Raw genomic sequence first — 20,606 nt, forward strand, 5'->3', positions numbered from 1 at the left:
AGCACAGATAGAGACCTTTTCCAGCTCTCTTGACAGTGCTTCTCCGGAATTTGTAAGCCATGAATCTTAGCTCTAACTTTGGAATGTTTAAAATCACTGACTTTTAACTTCTTTTTTCTTCTTTATTCATTTAGCCAAAACTCATTTTATGTTATTTAAAGTAAATATAATATGCCTTTTGGTTTTAGACAAAAAACAGAAATGACTTTCATGGTATCAAGAAAGTAACTGATTAAGAACTATTGGAATATGAACTTCCATATTCATTTGAAGCTTTATCATTGGAAGTTAAAATATTGCCTTATATGAAGATTTTATGAAAATGGTATAAACAGCAGAAATTACATTTATTGAGTAGCCTGCGTGTGCCAGGCACTGAGTGCTTTGCGGTTGAAGCTCAGGAAAGTTAAGTAACTTCCACAGAAGTGTGGCTGGTGCTGGTGTTTGAACCCAGACCTGTGTGATTACTTCAAAACCTTTGCTTTCCTGTTATACTGTGCTGCTTCCAATTTGCTGAAGACTGTGGTAAGTATTTTGTATGTTTCATCTTAGGAAGCTGTAACTCCCTAAAGATGTATGCTGATACACCGTGTTCATTTAAAGAAGACAATTCATCAATTTTCCTTAAAATAAGAAATATTTAATACAGGCTTTTTTTCCTTAAGAAATATGTGGAAGAAGAGGAAGATTGTCAATGATTCTATTACAATTTGGTAGACCAGTATTAATAGGATTTCTATTATTTAGGAATACTGAGATTTTATTTATAAAATTGCTATTTTGATATTAATATAATTTTTATATTATAAATTGTCAATTTGATGACTGCTAAGAATTACAGGTTTGTTTGAAGGTTGTTTTTGCAAGACAGTGCAACAGATTCTAATATCTTTTAATAATTTACATGCCCTTTTTTCAAATTATATTTTCAAGATTACATTTAATGGAACAGAACAAGTTGGTAACAATTAGGAATATTCACAAAATCTTTATTTTGCACAGGAAAATAAGATTGTCTGGTGAAGGTGGTCAATTAAACAAACTGTCAGATTATTGAATAGAGAAAATTTCACTCTTTGTAGCTTCAGGGCAGAGGGGACGTTACCTCCATCTCTTTCCGAGAATCCCATTTGTTAATTATGAAGGTTTGTATTTTTAGGCCAGGATCTGGATTTCCAATTGTTGGCTGTTTAATGGACTTGCAATATTTTCTTTAAAGTCTGATACCGTGGTACTTCTCTTTGTTTGCAGGAGGCAGATGCTGAGCCCTTACTGTGACACGCTCAGAAGTAACCCACTGCAGTTAACTTGCAGACAGGACCAGAGAGCAGTTGCAGTGTGTAATTTGCAGAAGTTCCCTAAACCTTTACCACAGGAATACCAGGTAAAATGAGTCTGGGGCACAGTTGTAGGAATCAGCTTTTCAAAAGTAGTCTCAATTCTAATTAAAAGAGTAAATTCTCTTAAGTTTCTTATTTATAAGACCCTGTTTGTTTTCCATAAGTTAAAAAAAATGGAATAATGCTTCCATTTCTTTATAACTAATGTCCTAATCGATAGCACTTAGTTAAAATCTAGCAGTGTCTTATAATAATGGCAAGAAGAATTTGAATATTTGATCTGTTTTTACCTGTTTATGTTTTCTAATTATTTCCAAAATCTTGCTATTTAAATTCCTCTAATCTACACAGAAAAAAAATCTTTAAAGAAAATAACTTAAGTACTCTAATCCAATCAATTAGAAGACTTGGAAACTCTGTTTTGGAAAAGATTTGATTCATGGGATCCGAAAGATTAAGGAAATGGTCCCACATATCTTGTCTGGATCTCTGATTTGACCTTTATGTTTCTTTTTATGTTTTATCTTTTTTTTTTTTTTTTTGAGACAGAGTCTCACTCTGTCGCCCAGGCTGGAGTGCAGTGGCATGTTCTCAGCTCACTGCAGCCTCCCCTTCCCAGGTTCAAGTGATTCTCGTGCCTCAGCCTCCTGAGTAGCTGGGTTTACAGCTGCGAGCCACCATGCCTGGCTAATTTTCATATTTTTTAGTAGAGGTGGAGTTTTGCCATGTTGCCCAGGCTGGTCTCGAACTCCTGGCCTCAAGTGATCCATGTGCCTCGGCCTCCAAAAGCACTGGGATTACAGGTGTGAGCCAACATGTCTGGCTACTTTTTGTATTTCTAATAGAGACGGGTTTTCACCATGTTGGCCAGGCTGGTCTCGAACTCCTGACCTCATGTGATCCACCCACCTCGGTCTCGCAAAGTGTTGAGATTACAGGCGTGAGCCCCCGCGCTTGGCCATGACCTTTACATTTCTTGTTGCCAAAGCTATCTTTAAAAAGCCTCAACTGTACCTGCTATTTACAAAGGAACCTTTTGTCAGAAATGATGTCTCAGAAGCTAATTTAAAATAAAGCTGCTGAATTTTAAGCTTCCTACACATATTTATAAGCTCACTGAATGCTTCAGATACCATAAAATAGCAAATGTATTCATAGGCATAGTAATATAACTCAAAAATGTAACATCTTTAAAAATTTCTCTGGTGCATCCAGGGGTGAAAAAACACATAAAATTATTTTATTTTCATTTATTTATTTATTTTTGGAGATGGAGTCTTGCTGTCACCCAGGCTGGAGTGCAGTGGTGTGATCTTGGCTCACTGCAACTTCTGCCTCCCAGGTTCAAGCAATTCTCCTGCCTCAGCTTCTCAAGTAGCTGGGACTATAGCTGTGCACCACCATGCCCAGCTAATTTTTGTATTTTTTTTTTTTTTTTTTTAGTAGAGACGGGGTTTCACTATATGTTGGCCAGGCTGGTCTTGAACTCCTGACCTCAGGTGATCCGCCCACCTCGGCCTCCCAAAGTGCTGGGATTATAGGTGTGAGCCACCATGTCCAGCCATAAAATTACTATAAAAAAGAAAGGAACGATAAAATTTATCTGGTGCCTTGTACCTTTGGCATTCAAAGTATTTTTTATATATGATCTCATTTATTTTCTCAGATTTTAATTTTTTCAAGTTTGTCAAAACAACGTGTAAACTGCCTCCTAAAAACTCTTGAAAAATATATTTAAAATGTAACTTTATGCATTAGTTTTATATTTTGTCAACTCTTAAAACTTCTTTTTACTCAGTGTAATTAAAACTATTTCATTCGTTTAAAACATTACTCTAATTGAACATTGTAATACATAACTTAAGACTCATTTACTTACCTTGTTTATTTGTAGAACTATAGCAACCTTAAATTACTCCTCTGGTGGTTTACTACTGTCTTCTTTATTTGGTGCAGTGGATGAAGAAAAGTACTTTAGTATCTTGTGTTATATGGCATTAGAGGGTTGCAAGATATTACCTGTGCACTTCCTCTTGTTTATACAGAATGTTTCTTTCTTGTCTTCCCAATATTTGTTTTGCAGTACTTTGATGAACTCAGTGGGATACCTGCAGAAGATTTGCCTTATTATGGTGGCTCCGTGGAAATTGCTGACTATTGCCCTTTCAGTCAGGAATTCAGTTGGCATTTAAGTGGTGAATATCAGCGCAGCTCAGATTGTAGAATATTGGAAAATCAACCAGGTTAGTCAGCTAGTGAAATGAAGTTTAATATACATATTAAAATTATATATTAGCAATATAGAATAGTGGTTAAGGGCACAGACCCTAGAGCAGAACGGTCTGAATTTGCTTTATAGTTCAGCTGCTATCCATATGTAAGAAGTGACTTAGCTTTTCTCTGCCTGTTCCTTCATCTGTACAATGGCGACAATACTTATAGAGTTGTGAGAATTAAACGAATTAATGTAGTAAGTGGTTGCAACTGTGCCTGACTTATCGAAGGGATTATTAGTGTATGCATGCACACACTATATTTTAGTCATACCTTCTAGCTGCATGGCACTTTCCATTTGCAAACCACTTTCATTCTTACCATTTTATTCTTCTGAAAACATTATGAGAAACATAAGGAAGACATTACTGTATTTCTCAGATAAGCGGATAGATACTAAGGAATATAGTTAATTTGTGTCAGTGCAAGATCCTCCAATGCCAACCTCTTTTTATTAAAATACCTTAGATAAGCTGCTTTTCCCTCTCATGGGGAATGTGCGTTTTATGTAAGTTAGAAGCAACATGTCACTCTTCAGATGTCAAAACAATGTTCTTTCTCATGGCCAGTAAGATATGTTACCGTATTATTTGTTTCCTCTCAACACACATAAATGAACAAGGTATCAAAGGAATAAAGAATTGGATATTTTGCAATAAGTTACTGCTCATACTAATTACCTTTGTAAACAGAAATGTTCTCACATCTGATGTAAGAAAGGGCAGTAAGTAGTTTTTCTCTCTGTGTTCATCAGAAGTTTTAACCTAGTCTCCAAACCCCCACCCCCATTCCATACTTTATTACAGACTAAGGCATTTAAATTCTAAATTTTTGTATTCTTACCTTTTACTCTTAAACTTGGCAGATGTAACTGGATTCCTGCAGCGTTTTTCCCCATCACTCATCTATTTAATAAATGTCCTGCCCAGGCACAGTGGCTCGTACCTGTAATCGCAGCACTTTGGGAGGCCAAGGCAGGTGCATTGCTTGAGCTCGGGAGTTTGAGGCCAGCTGAGCAACATAGTGAAACCCTGTCTGTATCAAAAATACAAAAAATTAGCCAGGTGTGATGGTGCACACCTGTGGTCCCAGCTATGCAGGAGGACGAGGCTGGAGGATTGCTTGAGTAGCCCAGGAGGTGGAGGTTGCAGTGAGCCGAGATCATGCCACTGCACTCCAGCCTGGGCAACACAGTGAGACCCCATCTCACATAAAAATACAGAATAAATAAATAAATAAATAAATAAATATCCTAACAACTTGTAACTACTCAGCAGTTCCGTATTAAAGCAAAAGAAATGCACAGATCTGTCGGCTATGGATTTGCCAGAGATGTACTATCACATGTTATTGTTTTAGAGGTGGAGTTGGCAAACTTTTTTTGTAACGGGCAAAATTATAAATATTTGAGGCTTTGTGGGTCGTCAAGTCTCTGGCTTCCTGATTCAGCTCTGCTGTTACAGTCTGAAAGCAGTGACAGACCATGTGTAAATGAATGAATGTGCTAGGATTTGGCCTGAGGGTTATAGTTTGCTGAATTCTGATTTTTTATCATTATTATTTTTTAGAGATGAAGTCTCACTCTGTCACCCAAGTTGGAGTGCAGTGGCACCATCATAGCTCACTGTAACCTGTAACTCCTGGGCTCAAATGATTCTCCTGCCTCAGACTCCCCAGAGCCAGGACTACAGGCATGCACGAGGCTTGCTGTGTTACGCAGACTGGCCTCAAACTCCTGGCCCCAGGCAGTCCTCCCTCCTTAGCCTCCCAAAGTGTTGAAATTATAGAGTTGAGCCACCACGCCCAGCCCGGAACCCCATTTTAGACACTGATCACTATACTTTTCAAAGACTCTGATACTCAAAAGAAGTAAAGAATTCTGTTTTATTCTAATTTGCATTTTTTCTTAGCTTATATGTTAAGATTTATCAAAACTGACGTAAAACACTTATCTTTATAATATTTCAAAATGGGCTAATTGAACTCTCTACTTCCCAAAATAAAACTTATTGTGAAGAGTCTAAAGAGAGGAAATTATTGCTTGGGTTTAAGAGCTTTGTCCCTTTGTCCATTAGGTATTTAGAGGCTTTCATTCCACCCTGTCCTCTCCAGGTTTGTGCTTAATGTGAGATTAGATCAGCATCTTACTAGGTTGGTGCAGGAGTAATTGTGATTTTGCCATTAAAGTAATGCAAAAACAGCAGTTACTTCTGCACCAACCTAATATTTATGGACTTCCAGGAGGTGACACAAGTTGAAGATATAAAAAAGTTTTCAAAAGTTGCAACACCCCCCAAAAGTCTGCATTATAGAAATCACTTGGCCTCATCCTATCATGGGTCATTTGGAGGTGCCTCCTATTTAGACCACCAGTGAAGATGATTCTTATATTGGTGTCTCGTGATCTAGTGATTCTTAGTGCTAGTTCTTCTATATATTTAACCTAGAAACCTTTGGGCCCAGTTTTATTCCCTTGTGTCTGATACAGTCGTTTTCTCCTGTTAATCATTAAGAACCTAGTGTGAGTTTGGAATCCTGTCTGTCCTAATTGTTTAAATTTAAAATTTCCATGAAACATGTTTGATTTTTAAAGCAATTTTTAATCATAAAAATGGAATGCTTCAGTTTCTTGTTCTTTGAGCCAGAAGTCAATTTTTAAGGAGACTTTTCTTCTTTGCCTCAGAAATTTTTAAGAACTATGGCGCTGAAAAGTATGGACCTCATTCAGTTTGTCTAATTCAGAAATCAGCATTTGTTATGGAAAAGTGTGAGAGGAAGCTGAGTTACCCGGACTGGGGGAGCGGATGCTATCAGGTAAGCTTATGTTTGTTTTTAGTTATGCCAAATATTGTGTGATTTTCTCTCTTTTATGGTTGTGTATTTTAAATTATATTTTCACATTTTTATGTAATTAATTTACTGATCAATACTTTATCTTGTTTATGTAAATATTAGTTTAGATGCTTATGTTTTATGAAAATATTGTCATTTCTTTAGAAAAACTGCCTCTTAAAAATATGTATATAATTGCTGTAATGTTACTTCTGGGCATATATTCTGAGGAAGTAATGACAAATATGTACTTTTGTTCTTGAGCAAATATTACTTTGTAATGGAAAAAATGTACAATTTTATTTCAAAAGGTCTGAGGACTGCATGGGTTATAGGAATTAGTAAATCAGGCTGGACATGGTGGCTCACGCCTGTAATCCCAGCACTTTGGGAGGCTAAGCCAGGAGGATCGCTTGAGCCCAGAATTCGAGACCATCCTAGGCAACAAAGTGAGACCCTTTTTCTAAAAAAATAAAGAAAAAAGAATTAATATATCAGTTGCTGATTAATAATAGCGTCTTTTTTTCCTTTGTAATTAGAAATCCAAAAAGGGCAAACTACAATTTTGTTTTTCTTTTTCTCTTTTTTGAGACAGGGTCTTGCTGTCAGCTAGGCTGGAGTGCTGGTGCAGTCATGGCTCACTGTATCCTCCACCTCCTGTGCTCAAGCGACCTCCCCACCTCAGCCTCCTGAGCAGCTGGGACTACAGGTGTGCACCACACACCCGACTATGTTTTTGATTTTTTGTAGAGAAGAGGTCTCACTATGTTGCTGGGGCTAGATTAGAACTTCAGGGCCCAAGCAATCCTCTTTTTTTTTTTTTTTTGAGACGGAGTCTCACTCTGTCGCCCAGGCTGGAGTGCAGTGGTGCGATCTCGGCTCACCGCGAGCTCCACGTCCTGGGATCACGCCATTCTCCTGCCTCAGCCTCCGGAGTAGCTGGGACCACAGGCGCCCGCCACCAGGCCCGGCTATTTTTCTGTATTTTTAGTAGAGACGAGGTTTCACCATGTTAGCCAGGATGGTCTCGATCTCCTGACCTCGTGATCTACCCACCTCGGCCTCCCAAAGTGCTGGGATTACAGGTGTGAGCCACCGCGCCCGGCCCAAGCAATCCTCTTGCCTTGGCCTCCCAAAGTGCTGGGATTGTAGACGGGGGCCTCCATGCCTCGCCCACTGTTTCCTTAATTATCTTATTTGCACATCTGATATTACATGACTACATCACCTTATTCAGAACTTATAAAGATGTAGCCATTCTGTGACTTAGGAGCATCCAACGTAATGAATATTCTGCACCCTACAAATGGGTGTCAGGGAGGAGAGCGCAAGCCTGAGAAATGAACAGTAAGGCATTCCTGGGCCATTTCAGCTGCAAGAGCTAAACGGACTTTTGTAACTGGAAATTTAACTCTTATCATTAAAGTTACTTATCAAATTAACTTTTTTTTTTTGGTAACTGCTTTTTTTTGGTTTGTTTTTTTGTTTGTTTGTTTGAGACAGGGTTTTGCTCAGTCGCCCAGGCTGGAGATGATGGTGCAATCATGGCTCACTGCAGCCGCAAACTCCCAGGCTCAGGTGATTCTCGCACCTCAGCCATCTGAGAAGCTGGGACTACAGGCACAGACCACCACACCCGGCTGATTTTTCTTAGTTTTTGTAGAGACAGGTTTTTGCCATACTACTCAGGCTGGCCTTGAACTCCTGGGTTCATGTGATTCACCTGCCTCAGCCTCCCAAAGTGCTGGGACTACAGACATGAGCCACTTTACCTGACCTGGTAATAGCTCTATCAAGATATATTTCACATGCCATACGATTTATGGAAAATTAACTTTTTTTTTCTTTTTCTCTTTTGAGACAGGGTCTTACTCTGTCACCCAGGCTGGAGTGCAGTGGTGCGATCTTGGCTCACTGCAAGCTCCGCCTCCCGGGTTCCAGAGGTTCTTGTGCCTCAGCCTCCTGCACAGCTGGAATCAAAGGCATGCACCGCCACACCCAGCTAAGTTTTGTATTTTTAGTACAAAAATTGGCCAGGCTGGTCTCAAACTTCTGGCCTAAACTGATCCTCCCGCCTTGGTCTCCCAAAGTGCTGGGATTACAAGCATGAACCACCATGCTTGGCCGAATATTTCTTTTTTTTCTGTCACAAGATATTCTAAGCTCACTTTGTTCTTTGTCTGCCCCTGACATGTAATTAACCATTTCTCTAAAGACCTCCAGTTACTTTCAGTGAAGTGTGGTGTTTAGAGACTAAGATCTGGGTGCTGATTACACTGTTCATTGCCATTGATAATCGCAGTTGGGAACTGGGAATACCAGTTCACCAGGCCCTCTTAGTAAGGCAGGAAGTGTATGTGTATGTATCAGTACACTCTCCTGTGGCTGTGTGTGTGACCATGAGCTCGCATCAGTGAGGCTGGTTTCATTCCATTGGTGTGAGAACTTGTCTGTGTGTGTGTGACCATGAGTTCGCATCAGTGAGGCTGGTTCGATTCCATTGGTGTGAGAACTTGTCTGTGTGTGTAACCATGAGCTCGCATCAGTGAGGCTGGTTCGATTCCATTGGTGTGAGAACTTGTCTGACACCAAAGGATTTATTTTAGTTTTCCACCTTTTCATATTTGTACTTCCTTCACCAACAGTGAGAAATCCAGCTCCTGTCATCTCAGTATGTTTACTCATTTGATCTATCCACAGCCTGTCCACTTTCTCTCACTCCCATCACCCTCCTCACCCAGCCAACTCTGCGTGACCTCCCGGTCACACGCCTCCGCCTGCCCCTCCATACAGATCACCTACCTTTCCTCACTTAACGGCTTTAGACGTAATTACTTTTGAGGAAGGGGAAAGAAGAAAGGGAGGGATCGCTGAGCTTTGTTTTCTTAAAATTGTGGCAAAATAGATATAACACAAACATTTCCACTGTAACTGTTTTTACTTGTACAGTTAAGTGGCACTAAATGCATTCACGTTGTCGTGCACATCACCAGTCTGCATCTCACAGGTTTTCATGATCCCAAAAACTGAAACTCTGTACTCACTCAACAATCCCTCCCTGTTCCTCCTCCCCCAGCCCTGACAGCCTCTATTCTCTGTTCTCTCTCTGTAGATTTGCCTAATCTAGGTAGTCCTTATAAGTAGAATCATACAATATTTGTCCTGTTGCGGCTGACTTCTTTTACTTAGCATGGTGTTGTCAGGACGCATCCACACTGTGGCATGTATCAGAACGGTTTTCCTTTATATGTCTGAATAACACTCCATTGTATGGATCTGTCACGTTTTGAATCAGTTGATGGACACTTAGGTTGTTTGCATTCACCTCTTGGCTGTTGGGATCTTGTTGCAGTGAACTGGCTTCTGTGTATCTGTCTGACTCCCTGTTTTCAGTCTTCTCGGGAGTAGAATTGCTGTATCATATGGCAATTCTATGTTCAGCTTTTCTAGGAACTACCAGACTAGGTTTTTTGTTGTTGTTGAGGGGTTTTTGTTGTTATTTTGAGGTTTATTTTTTATTATTATTAATAGACTTTATTTTTTAGAACAATTTTAGGTTCACAGCAAATTTGAGCAGAAGGTACAGAGAGTTCCCATATTCCCCTGCTCCACACACACGTGGCCTCCCACACACACGTGGCCTCCCACACACACGTGGCCTCCCACACCGTCAGCATCCTGTACCACAGAGGTATTTTTGGTGCAGTCGATGAACCCAGATCATCATCCGAAGTCCATGTTCACATTAGGTTCTCTCCGGGTGTTTTATGTTCTGTGGGCTTTGACACCTGTAGGATATGCGTCCATAAGATAATGAGTTGTTGAAATGGGCTTTGTTATAAGTTACAGATTGGCTATCTGTGGCTAAATAATTGCTGTGATGAACATAAATAAGAATAAGTGAAATAAAAAGTGGGATGAAATGCTTCAGGTGCAAGTTCAAAGGGGACTGTATTTTCTCTGTACAAAAGACACCTTGAGGCGCGTGTTTTCATGTCAACCCTTTGTGTTCTTAGCATGTTTTTCCTGATGAAACTGAGGTCCTGGCCTTACCACATCACCGTTTGTGCTGATGGCACCTTTTAATATAAATTTTTAAGTAATTTATATATTTATTAAATAAGTCAGCAATTCACATGGTGAAAAATTCAAAAGATGCAAAAGAATGTACAGGAAAAGCCTTTTTCCCAGCCCTGTCTTTCAGTCACTCATTTCTCCCTTCAGAGGGAATTAACATTACCAGTTTCTTGTATCCTTCTAAAGATAAACTCTGTGCAGGCACAAATTTATATTTTTGTTTCATTTTTTACACCAATAGTATCAAGTTACACATACTGTTCTGTGGTGTGTATTAAAGAGCCATTCTTAGTATCATCTTATATCATCCTAGCCCCGTGTCTGAACTGACTGTGGATGTCACAAGTTCATTCGGTTGCAGTTTGATCACTCGGAATTCCGTTCATCCAGAATCCAGTTTATGAGCCCTCTCTCAACAGCTCTGCATTTCAGCTGTGTTGCTTCCAGCACTGGTCCCAGTCTCTCTAATTAGAAACCAGAATGATGGTTTTCTACTCTCTGTTCTGTAAAGACGGATCAATATAGACTAAGTCTTTAGATTACTCTCCTATTGAAATCTCTTATATCTATTTTATTTTAGATTTACCTTCATAGTTCAAGCCATTATCACTTCACAGTTTCCTAACTAATTTCCCTCCTCTCATCTTCCTTCCATGACCACATTGATCCTTTTTAAATTTTAGTTTTGATCAAACTTATACATGCAAATAGTTTGAAACTAATTTGTTGTCTGCTTCCAAAAAACTACGGCCTCAGGCCAGGCACTGTGACTCATGCCTGTAATCCCAGCCCTTTGGGTAGCTGAGGCTAACACTTGAGGTCAGGAGTTCTAGACCAGCCTGGGCAACATGATGAAACCCTGTCTCTACTAAAAATACAAAAATTAGCCAGGCATGGTGGCCGCTTGCCTATAATCCCAGCTATTCAGGCGGCCGAGGCATGAGAATCTCTTGAACCTGGGAGACGGAGGTTGCAGTGAGCTGAGATTGCACCACTGCACTCCAGCCTGGGCAATGGAGTGAGACTACATCTCAAAAACAAACAAACAACACACACAAAAAACTAGAGCCTCTGTTATTACTTCCTTAACGTTTATTACTTCTTCCCAGAGTCTTCACTTTCAATTCTTAGTTGTTGTTTTGTTGGGGTGGAGGAGTCAGGGGAGACTTATTATTTGCTTTCTTATTTTTTTTATTATTATTACTTTTTTTGAGATGGAGTCTTGCTCTGTTGCCCAGGCTGGAACGCAGGTGGTGTAATCCCTCGGCTCACTGCAACCTCCGCTTCCCGGGTTCAAGTGATTCTCCTGCCTCAGCCTCCCAAGTAGCTGGGATTACAGGCGCCCGCCACCACGCCTAGCTAGTTTTTGTTTTTTTTTTTTTTTTTTTTTTTTAGTAGAGACGGGGTTTCACCATGTTGGCCAGGCTGGTCTCGAAATCCTGACCTCAAGTGATCCACTTGCCCCGGCCTCCCAAAGTGCTGGGATTACAGGCACGAGCCACTGCACCCGGCCTGCTTTTTTATTTTTAAAAAGCTTACATTATTCTTTCATAAGGTTTGAATTTCAGATGTTAGCTGTTGACTTTAGAAAATAAGAATTTAGTTGGTTCACCTCCTCCTCTTGCTGTGTTCACTTCCTATTTCCCCATCATAGACTTCTTGTTTCCCCTTCCCCCAGCGGTGATTATGGATCAACATGTGTTCACTGTTTACGTTACCATGACTATGCAAACGTGGCGCCTGGTAGCACGCAATGATTACTTCCCTATTCTCCCCAGTATTTCATTTTCTCTAGATTTAATATCTTGTTTTTTCATGAAATCAGTTTTCTTTGTATTTAGCACTAATTTAATTCTAAGTTGTTCTCCCAGTTGGGCTCATTTCCTTTCAGTACAACCAGATACCTGAGGTGTTCTATCCATTTCATCTTGGGGAAATCTCTTCTGAACATTTCTGGCCTGTGCTCATCTCGACTATGTAATCCTATGTTGGCAGCACAGCTGGTATCTTGGGATCTCGAGTCAGGATCATCCTGGAGGTCCCGCTGGGATCTCAAGTTAGGGTCATCCTGGAGGTTCTCTGGTCCCTCTGTCTCTCTCATATTGGATCCCCTACTTTGTGGATTTTGTGTCGTATTCTTTTTTGGATTTCTTTTTAATTTTAATGGAACATATCTTCTAGTGGAGATTTGAGGAGTATGTGACAGAGAAGAGCGTTGAGACTTGCATGTCTGAAAGCATCACTGTTCTACTGTGACGCCTGCTGATAGCGTGGGAAGGTGGGACTTCACCTGCTTCACCTCTGCCCTCAGGGTCTTCAGCTAGGCCTGAGAATGAAGCAGACATAAGCCCGATGAACAGGAGGAAAACACACATTTATGTAATCTAAGTTTTACATGACACAGGAGCCCGCATGAGTAAATGAAAACTCAAAGAAGTGGTAAAACCTATATACTTTTATACTACGTTGAACAAAGGGAGACAGTTATGGAAAAGTAAAATGTATGGGGAGGCTAAAGGAAGCTAAGAATTATTTTAAGAAGGTCTATTTGTACCAAATTCTTTGGCTTTGACTCCCTATATTGGTGATAAGAAGGTTTCTTTTCTCCTGGAAAAGGAGGGACATTATTCATGTGGGAGTTTTGTCTCCTGCTTTCAGGAGGAGAGGGGGAGGTCAGAACAGTGTCGCTGGCTCTGCTGTGTTTAAGTCCCTTGAGCTGGAAGCCTTTGTGCCAAAACAGCATATTTTGGAGTGGTGTGTTCTGCCATCCTTCAGTAGCTTGAGTGGGTGTGGCTTTCTTTTTGAAAATTATTTTCCTAATGAATGATTGGATGCAGGAAAAAAAAAGAAAATTATTTTCCATCAGAATTGTGAGAGCATTTTTCCTTTGTGTGCTAAGTCTCGACGTCATTCTGAGTTTCGATTGCCAGAATCTTTCTTCTTTCTTCTCTGGAAGCTGGTAAATTCTTAACTTTAGCTTCGCACACCACATCCCCACCTGCCACAAGCCCAGTATTCCAAAATTCAATGGGTTGATTCTATTTTTGGTGATCATTAACAGCCTGTTCATATTCAAGAAGTGACTGGGGCCTGGCGCAGTGGCTCACGCCTGTAATCCCAGCACTTTGGGAGGCCGAGACGGGCGGATCATTTGAGGTCAAGAGTTTGAGAGCAGCCTGGCCAACATGATGAAACCCCTCATCTACTAAAAATACAAAAATTAGCCCGGTGTGGTGGTGGGCACCTGTAATCCCAGCTACACAGGAAAAAAAAGAAAAAAGAAAAAAGAAGTGGCTGGCAGGCAGTTTGGAAGCTCTGAGCACACATAGGGCTTGCTGACTGTGGTCTTCACTATAGGGCTCCTTCCTTACAAAACCTTTGATATCCGTGTCTTGAGGGGTTTCCCTTTTGATTGGTCAGATTTGTCAGAAACTACCAGTCTCCCGCCTGAAGTTTATATGCTGTGAGAGTTCTAGGAAGTAAGTCAATTTCAAATGCTAAGTAGTCTCAATATTTAACCTGTAAACTTAAGAGTCCTTATTTTCATGATGGCAGCCCAGCTCTCACCTGTACTTAGTTTCCCCCAGAACAGAAAAACTCTGTTTTGCCCTTTCCAAAAAATAAATCTCTATGATTCTGCAGAATACGAGAAGCTTAGTGCTGGCGTGGGCTTCTGGTGATGCTTCAGGAAGCCTACAATCATGGCAGAATGCAAAATGGGAGCAGGCATATCACATAGAGAGGGAACGAGAGAGGAGGGAGGTCCCGATCTCTTGAACAAGCAGATCTCTGGGGAATTTATTCCCGTGGGGAGGGCACCAAGCTATTCATGAGGGATCCATCCCCGTGACGCAAACACCTCCCACTAGGCCCCACCTCCAGCACTGGGAATCACATCTCAGCAGAAGATTGGAGTGGACAAATACCCAAACTATATCAGCTGGGTTCAGAACAAACAGTGGTCCAGGTGAGGAAGAGGAATGCTGGGGTCTGTTTCTGAAATGGACTTTTATCTAATCCTTTTAATTGTAGCTCTTACTTCTTGGTACTGGGTGTGGGTGTGGCAGTCCTGAGCCTTCTTTGTGTTCTGCAAATCAGTTTCTTCCTGGTTCTTCCTGCTGCTGGATTTTGACTCAGTTTTCCTGAGTCTATTATGTCTGCTACTACTTGTACATCTACCCTCCTGCCCACACTTAATTCCCAGAATTCCACAATGAGAATACTTCAACTTCAGCAAGGGAGTTTTCCTCTTGTCCTATCAACACTCTCATATAATTCTCATCTCTAAGCCATGTGCATTCTGCTTCCCAACCTGTAATATCTGCCCTACGGTGATCCATGATCCAAATCCTGGGTACATCCTTAGGATACAAATGCTTTCTTCCATGAAACTTTCTAATATTTGTTCTTGTTTCTACCATTTATTGACTCTTAATCATAAAATAGTCTGGTACTATTCAGTTTTTGCTTTTTCTTCTAATTTCAAAATACTGTTAGTATTTTATTTAAAAAATATTATTATTTTTATTATCTTTTTTTTTTTCTTTGAGATGGAGTCTCACTCTGTCACCCAGGCTGGAGTGCAGTGATGGGATCTCAGCTCACTGCAACCTTTGCCTCCTGTGTTCAAGTGATTTTATGCCTCAGCCACTTGAGTAGCTGGGACTACAGGCGCCCACCATTTTTAGCGCCAAATTAGCGCCTGGCTCATTTTTGTGTTTTTAGTAGAGATGGGGTTTTGCTAGGTTGGCCAGGCTGATCTCGCACTCCTGACCTCAGGTGATCCACCTGCCTTGGTGTCCCACAGTGCTGGGATTAATAATCAGGCATGAACCACGGTGCCCAGCTGAAAAAAAAAAATTTGTATCCTACTCATCTTTCCTCAGTGGAAACTGCTAGAGGGCAGGCACTGTATCATGTACTTTTTTAGTATCCTTTTCAGCACCAAGCACAGTGCTCGACCAAGTCTCACTTTAAAGAATAATGACGTTGCACTGTAGCTGTGTTGATGCTTACTTGATGTGGATCACTGAAAGACAGACTTGTAGAAGAGGTCACACTTCATTGTTTGTTTTTGTGAAAAACAAATTTTCAAAAGAGTGATATATTTCAACTTAACTGATGATAGAGTTATTTCAAAATGACTTCAAATATACTTTTGAACTCTTCTTTTGAAATTATATTTAGAAGTAGTTTGTCACCTAAGGAAATCAATCTTAGTAATTTTGTGTCACGCCTTGTATTTACCAGTTTAGTCAACTACCTTTACTGGACTTGGTTCTGGGCAACTTTGGGCTATTTCCAAAAATTATATCTACTTGCCACGTAAAAATTTGCTACCATCAGACAGGTTTAGAAGTGTGCACTGACTTTGAAGATAGTTCCAAGAGAGAAGTTTCAGAAATATTTAAAGGGAAGTAGCATAATTGAATGTGAAGTCTTTGTGGAAAACAACTTTGAGGGTTTTTTTTAAATAGTTAAATTTTTGGCTGGGTGCAGTGGCTCATGCCTGAAATCTCAGCACTTTGGGAGGCCAGGGTGGATGGATAACTTGAGTCTAGGAGTTCGAGACCAGCCTGGGCAACATGACAAAACCCAAACCCCATTTCTACAAGAAAATACAAAAATCAGCCCGGCATAGTGGCACATGCCTGTGGTCCCAGCTACTCAGGAGGCTGAGGTGGGGGATCACCTGAGCCCGAGGTAGTCAAAGCTGCAGTGAGCCAAAATCACCACTGTATTCCAGCCTGGGCAACAGAGTGAGACCCGTCTCAAAAAAAAAGGAAAACACTCTGTGTGTGTAAAAGCTCTGTGTGTGTGCCCCCTTGTAATTTTTGGGAAAAGTGTCCATAGCTTCCATCAGATTCTTTAAAAGGTGCTAGATCCAAAGTTTAAGAACTCCTGCCACACAGAGTGTAATTCTTTTAGGACCTAAATAACTTAACCCTCTTTTTTTTTTTGAGATGGAGTCTTACTCTGTTTCCAGGCTGGAGTGCAGTGGCGCGATCTCGGCTCACTGTAATGTCCGCCTCCCAGGATCAAGTGATTCTCCTGCCTAAGCCTCCTGAGTAGCTGGGACTACAGGTGCCCGCCACCACACCCAGCTAATTTTTGTATTTTTAGTAGAGACAGGGTTTCACCATGTTGGCCAGGATGGTCTTGATCTCTTGACCTCATGATCTGCCTGCATCAGCCTCCCAAAGTGTGGGATTACAGGTGTGAGCCACCGCACCCGGCCAACTTAACTCTTTATATGAGGTTAAAGATATGCCCACACTGCAAATTGTGCTTTATTGCCAACGTTTTTTGTAAATTTTAATGTATTTTCCTGTAGTTGAAGGAGAAATCTCTTAGAATCTTACTGACTTGATATTTATTATTTTTATATATTTTTTCCTGTTTGAAGGTTTCTTGTTCTCCTCAAGGTCTGAAAGTTTGGGTCCAAGATACTTCATATTTGTGTAGTCGGGCTGGGCAGGTCCTCCCCATCAGTATCCAGATGAATGGCTGGATTCATGATGGAAACCTGCTCTGCCCATCGTGTTGGGATTTCTGTGAGCTCTGTCCTCCAGAAACAGATCCTCCAGCTACTAACTTGACCCGAGCTCTGCCACTGGGTGAGTGCCCTCTATGGTTGGAATAAAGAGGGAAAAGTAAAGGGGCAAACTTCTCTTATAAAGTGTTGGCATCCCTTCAAGGAAGCTCTAAAACAAGTTGAGTTTCTTCCCTTCTGATTGCATTTTTATGGGAAAATCCTCCTTCCCACCATTATTAGAAATCTAAGATAGGTCAACTTGACACTTGTGAGTAAGAGCAAGGCTTTCTGGTGAAGAACCTCTGAGTTGCACAAAATTATTCATCAGAGACCACAAAAAGTGAACGTTGTATCCATTCATTTGGAAATTAAGGGTAAACAAAATGCTGCTCATTAAATACAAGAAGTGATTAAATATATTTTAGTCATATCATAATCAGCTGAAGTGAAAGTGAGGGAAAGATCTGGAAAAGATACTCAAAAAAGGAATTGGCATACCCACAAAGAGGAGAAAAATGCAAGGAGGCACAAATAACCCACATGCAAAAAATGAGACAAAAAGACATGGGCTGGCAAAGACTGGGGGTTCACTGAGGAATAGGACCGTGTGCTCGTTCTGAGACTCCAGAGAATGGAACTGGCACCAAGAGATTGAAGCTGTGAGGAGACAGATGCCAGTTAAACCCTTTAGAAGCAGGAGGAGAATGCGGAAGACACCCTTGAGAAGAATGCGTTCCCCTTGAAATTGACGGTGTCCCCACTGAGGCTGATAACACATTGCTGAGAGTATAAAAGCAGAATTCATGAATTCACAAAGTTGTGATTTAAATGACCTATGAGATGTTTATGGCAGTTTGACATTTCAGATTATGAACAATAAAAATCTTATGCAGTGTTGGCCGGGCCCGGTGGCTCATGCCTGTAATCCCAGCACTTTGGGAGGCCGAGGCAGGCAGATCACGAGGTTGACACCATACTGGCTAACACGGTGAAACCCCGTCTCTACTAAAAAAATACAAAAAATTAGCCAGGCGTGGTGGTGGGCGCCTGTAGTCCCAGCTACTCGGGAGGCTGAGGCAGGAGAATCACTTGAACCCAGGAGGCGGAGCCAAGATCACACCACTGCACTCCAGCCTGGGCAATAGAATGAGACTCTGTCTCAAAATGAATAAATAAATAAAAGCTCATCTTTATTGTTTAAAATATTTAAAAGGACAACCCATCCTAAAATAAGGTCAGGTTGGCCTCTTCTCCCTACTGCTATAAAAATGTTTCCATTATGAGAACTGTTTTTACCTATGAGGACACATCATGGCTGAATTAAAATATACCTCTAGTGCCCCAAATCTGTAGAATCTTCTGCTGTTTCAAAACAAGTCAGATTGATTGGTGATATGAATGGATAGGTAGATATTTAGAAACACGGGACCATATGTCCTGGTCTGGCTGAGACCATGCATATGCCTGTTGTCGTTATTAATAGTCCTCTCCCTTGCATCCTTGCAGTCCGTCTGCCTGTCGTTGTTAATAGCCATCTCCCTTGCATGCTCGCGGTCCATCTGCCTGTTGTCGTTGTTAATAGCCATCTCCCTTGCATTCTCGCAGTCCGTCTGCCTGTTGTCGCTATTAAGAGTCCTCTCCCTCGCATCCTCACTGTCTGTCTGCCTGTTGTCCTTGTTAATAGTCCTCTCAGTCCGTCTGCCTGTCGTCATTAATAGCCCTCTCCCTTGCATGCTCGCGGTCCGTCTGCCTGTCGTTGTTAATAGCCATCTCCCTTGCATGCTCGCGGTCCGTCTGCCTGTTGTCGTTATTAATAGTCCTCTCCCTTGCATTCTCAAAATGTGCTAGTTTTGGTTGATAAATTATACGATCAGCCTACTTAGAAGGTACAAAGAAAAAAGAAGAAAGTTCTTCACCCCATCTCAGAATAACAAGATATTAATTTACTTTCCTGTGTATTATCTTTAGCTTTGCTGGGTTACTACCCCAAGGCAATTTTTTTGGATACCATTTTTTATCCTTGGTATAGTGGATACATCATTTCTTCCTCCATATGTATGTTTCCTCCATTAAAAAAGAAACAAAAACTTTTTTATACCTGGGTTTCGCTCTTGATTTAGCTCTCAAGGTGGTCCTTGTTTACCTTTTAATAATCACTGCTATTCATCTGTCAATATTTAATTGGTATGATTTATCCCAAAAATGTTTATAGAAAGTCAGCTTTTTGTTTTCAACTCTAGATCTTTGCTCCTGTTCCTCAAGCCTGGTGGTCACCCTCTGGCTTCTGCTAGGCAATCTGTTTCCTCTACTGGCTGGATTTCTTCTGTGTGTATGGCATTAGGAATGGAAAAGTGGATCTTCAAGATATCCTTTTATGTTATGTTCATGTGAACAAAGCACAAAGTTTGAGCGAGTGCCAGCCTATGCAGATGGCAGAAGTGGCATTCCTGAGTTTGGCTTGGAAGAGTTGATGACCATCAGACCTTAAAGCAGAACTTCACAGCTGCCTGTCCTCATCAGCAACCCAGCCACCTTCATCAGCAACCCGGCCGCCTTCATCAGCAACCCGGCCGCCTTCATCAGCAACCCAACCACCTCATCTTGGAGAAGGAGAAGGAACTGCAAGTCACTTAGGATTTGTAATCTTCCTAAAGTTTTCCTTTGAAAAAAGGATAATGGGTGGAATTTTCAGAGTGATTACATACCTCAACATTTTTATTAACATATAACAGTGGGAAAGGTCATCATCCATATACTGCAGTAACTTAAACAACAGCTAATTATTGCAAGATTAGAATTAGAGATCTTGTCCTCAAAAGTATAAATTGTCCTTTGATTTATAGAAAATAATTGAATTGGGATTTCTACATATCATTATTATACCTATTTTAAATTTAATGGCAGCCGGGCATGGTGGTGCATGCCTGTAGTTCCAGCTACTTGGGAGGCTGAGGCAGGAGGATCACTTGAGCCCAGGAGTTCAAGGCTGCAATGAGCTATGATTGCACCGCTGTATTCCAGCCTGAGCAATAGAGTGAGACCCTGTATCTTTAAAAAAAAAAAAATTAATGGCTGTATATAGTAAACTTAATTCACTGTTCCCATTGTTTATTCTAAAGAATTTTTTTTAAATGTTTCATTAAATCTTATGATTTAACCGTGTTTGCCCTTTTGCCAGCTGTGTGGCAGTTTATGGCAGAACTGCTGTCAGTGTGCTGGTAGCCATCTATTCATTCCTTTTCAGAGCTCAGCTTCCAGAACTGCTATCAGTATGCTGGTAGCCCTCTGTATTCATCCCTCTTCAGAGCTCAGCTTCCAGTTGTATTCTTCATGAGTTTAATAATGACATGAAAAAATGTGGAAACAGAGAGAGTAAAATACTCTGCCCGGTAAAAACATGGAAGACGTGCAAACAGAAAAAAACATAATTGTATTTTTTTGATAATACTTAAGACAATTGTGATCCAACAAAAACAGAACTATTCCTTTGTGACCGATGAAGATAAGAAATTCTGGCAGACAGGTATGCAATTTTTTAAAGTGGTTTA

The 20,606-nt window shown here is 40.8% G+C and overlaps 1 protein-coding gene across 2 annotated transcripts in view; it reads left to right on the plus strand.

Moving 5' to 3' along the window:
* LMLN (leishmanolysin like peptidase) overlaps positions 1-19,713 on the plus strand; it is a 70,009-nt gene extending 50,296 nt beyond the window's left edge. The window contains exons 13-17 of one of the 2 annotated variants that reach the window (XM_008009702.3): positions 1,252-1,384; positions 3,424-3,583; positions 6,298-6,428; positions 16,930-17,140; positions 19,299-19,713. In XM_008009702.3, coding sequence (XP_008007893.2) covers positions 1,252-1,384; positions 3,424-3,583; positions 6,298-6,428; positions 16,930-17,140; positions 19,299-19,399 — 736 coding nt within the window. In that variant the 3' untranslated portion in view covers positions 19,400-19,713. The remainder of the gene's footprint in view (positions 1-1,251; positions 1,385-3,423; positions 3,584-6,297; positions 6,429-16,929; positions 17,141-19,298) is intronic. The other variant, XM_008009703.3, reaches the window with a different exon arrangement.
* The last annotated feature ends 893 nt before the right edge of the window (positions 19,714-20,606 follow it).

This window comes from Chlorocebus sabaeus, chromosome 15, assembly GCF_047675955.1.
Source record: "Chlorocebus sabaeus isolate Y175 chromosome 15, mChlSab1.0.hap1, whole genome shotgun sequence".
In the NCBI taxonomy this organism is placed as follows: Eukaryota; Metazoa; Chordata; class Mammalia; order Primates; family Cercopithecidae; genus Chlorocebus; species Chlorocebus sabaeus.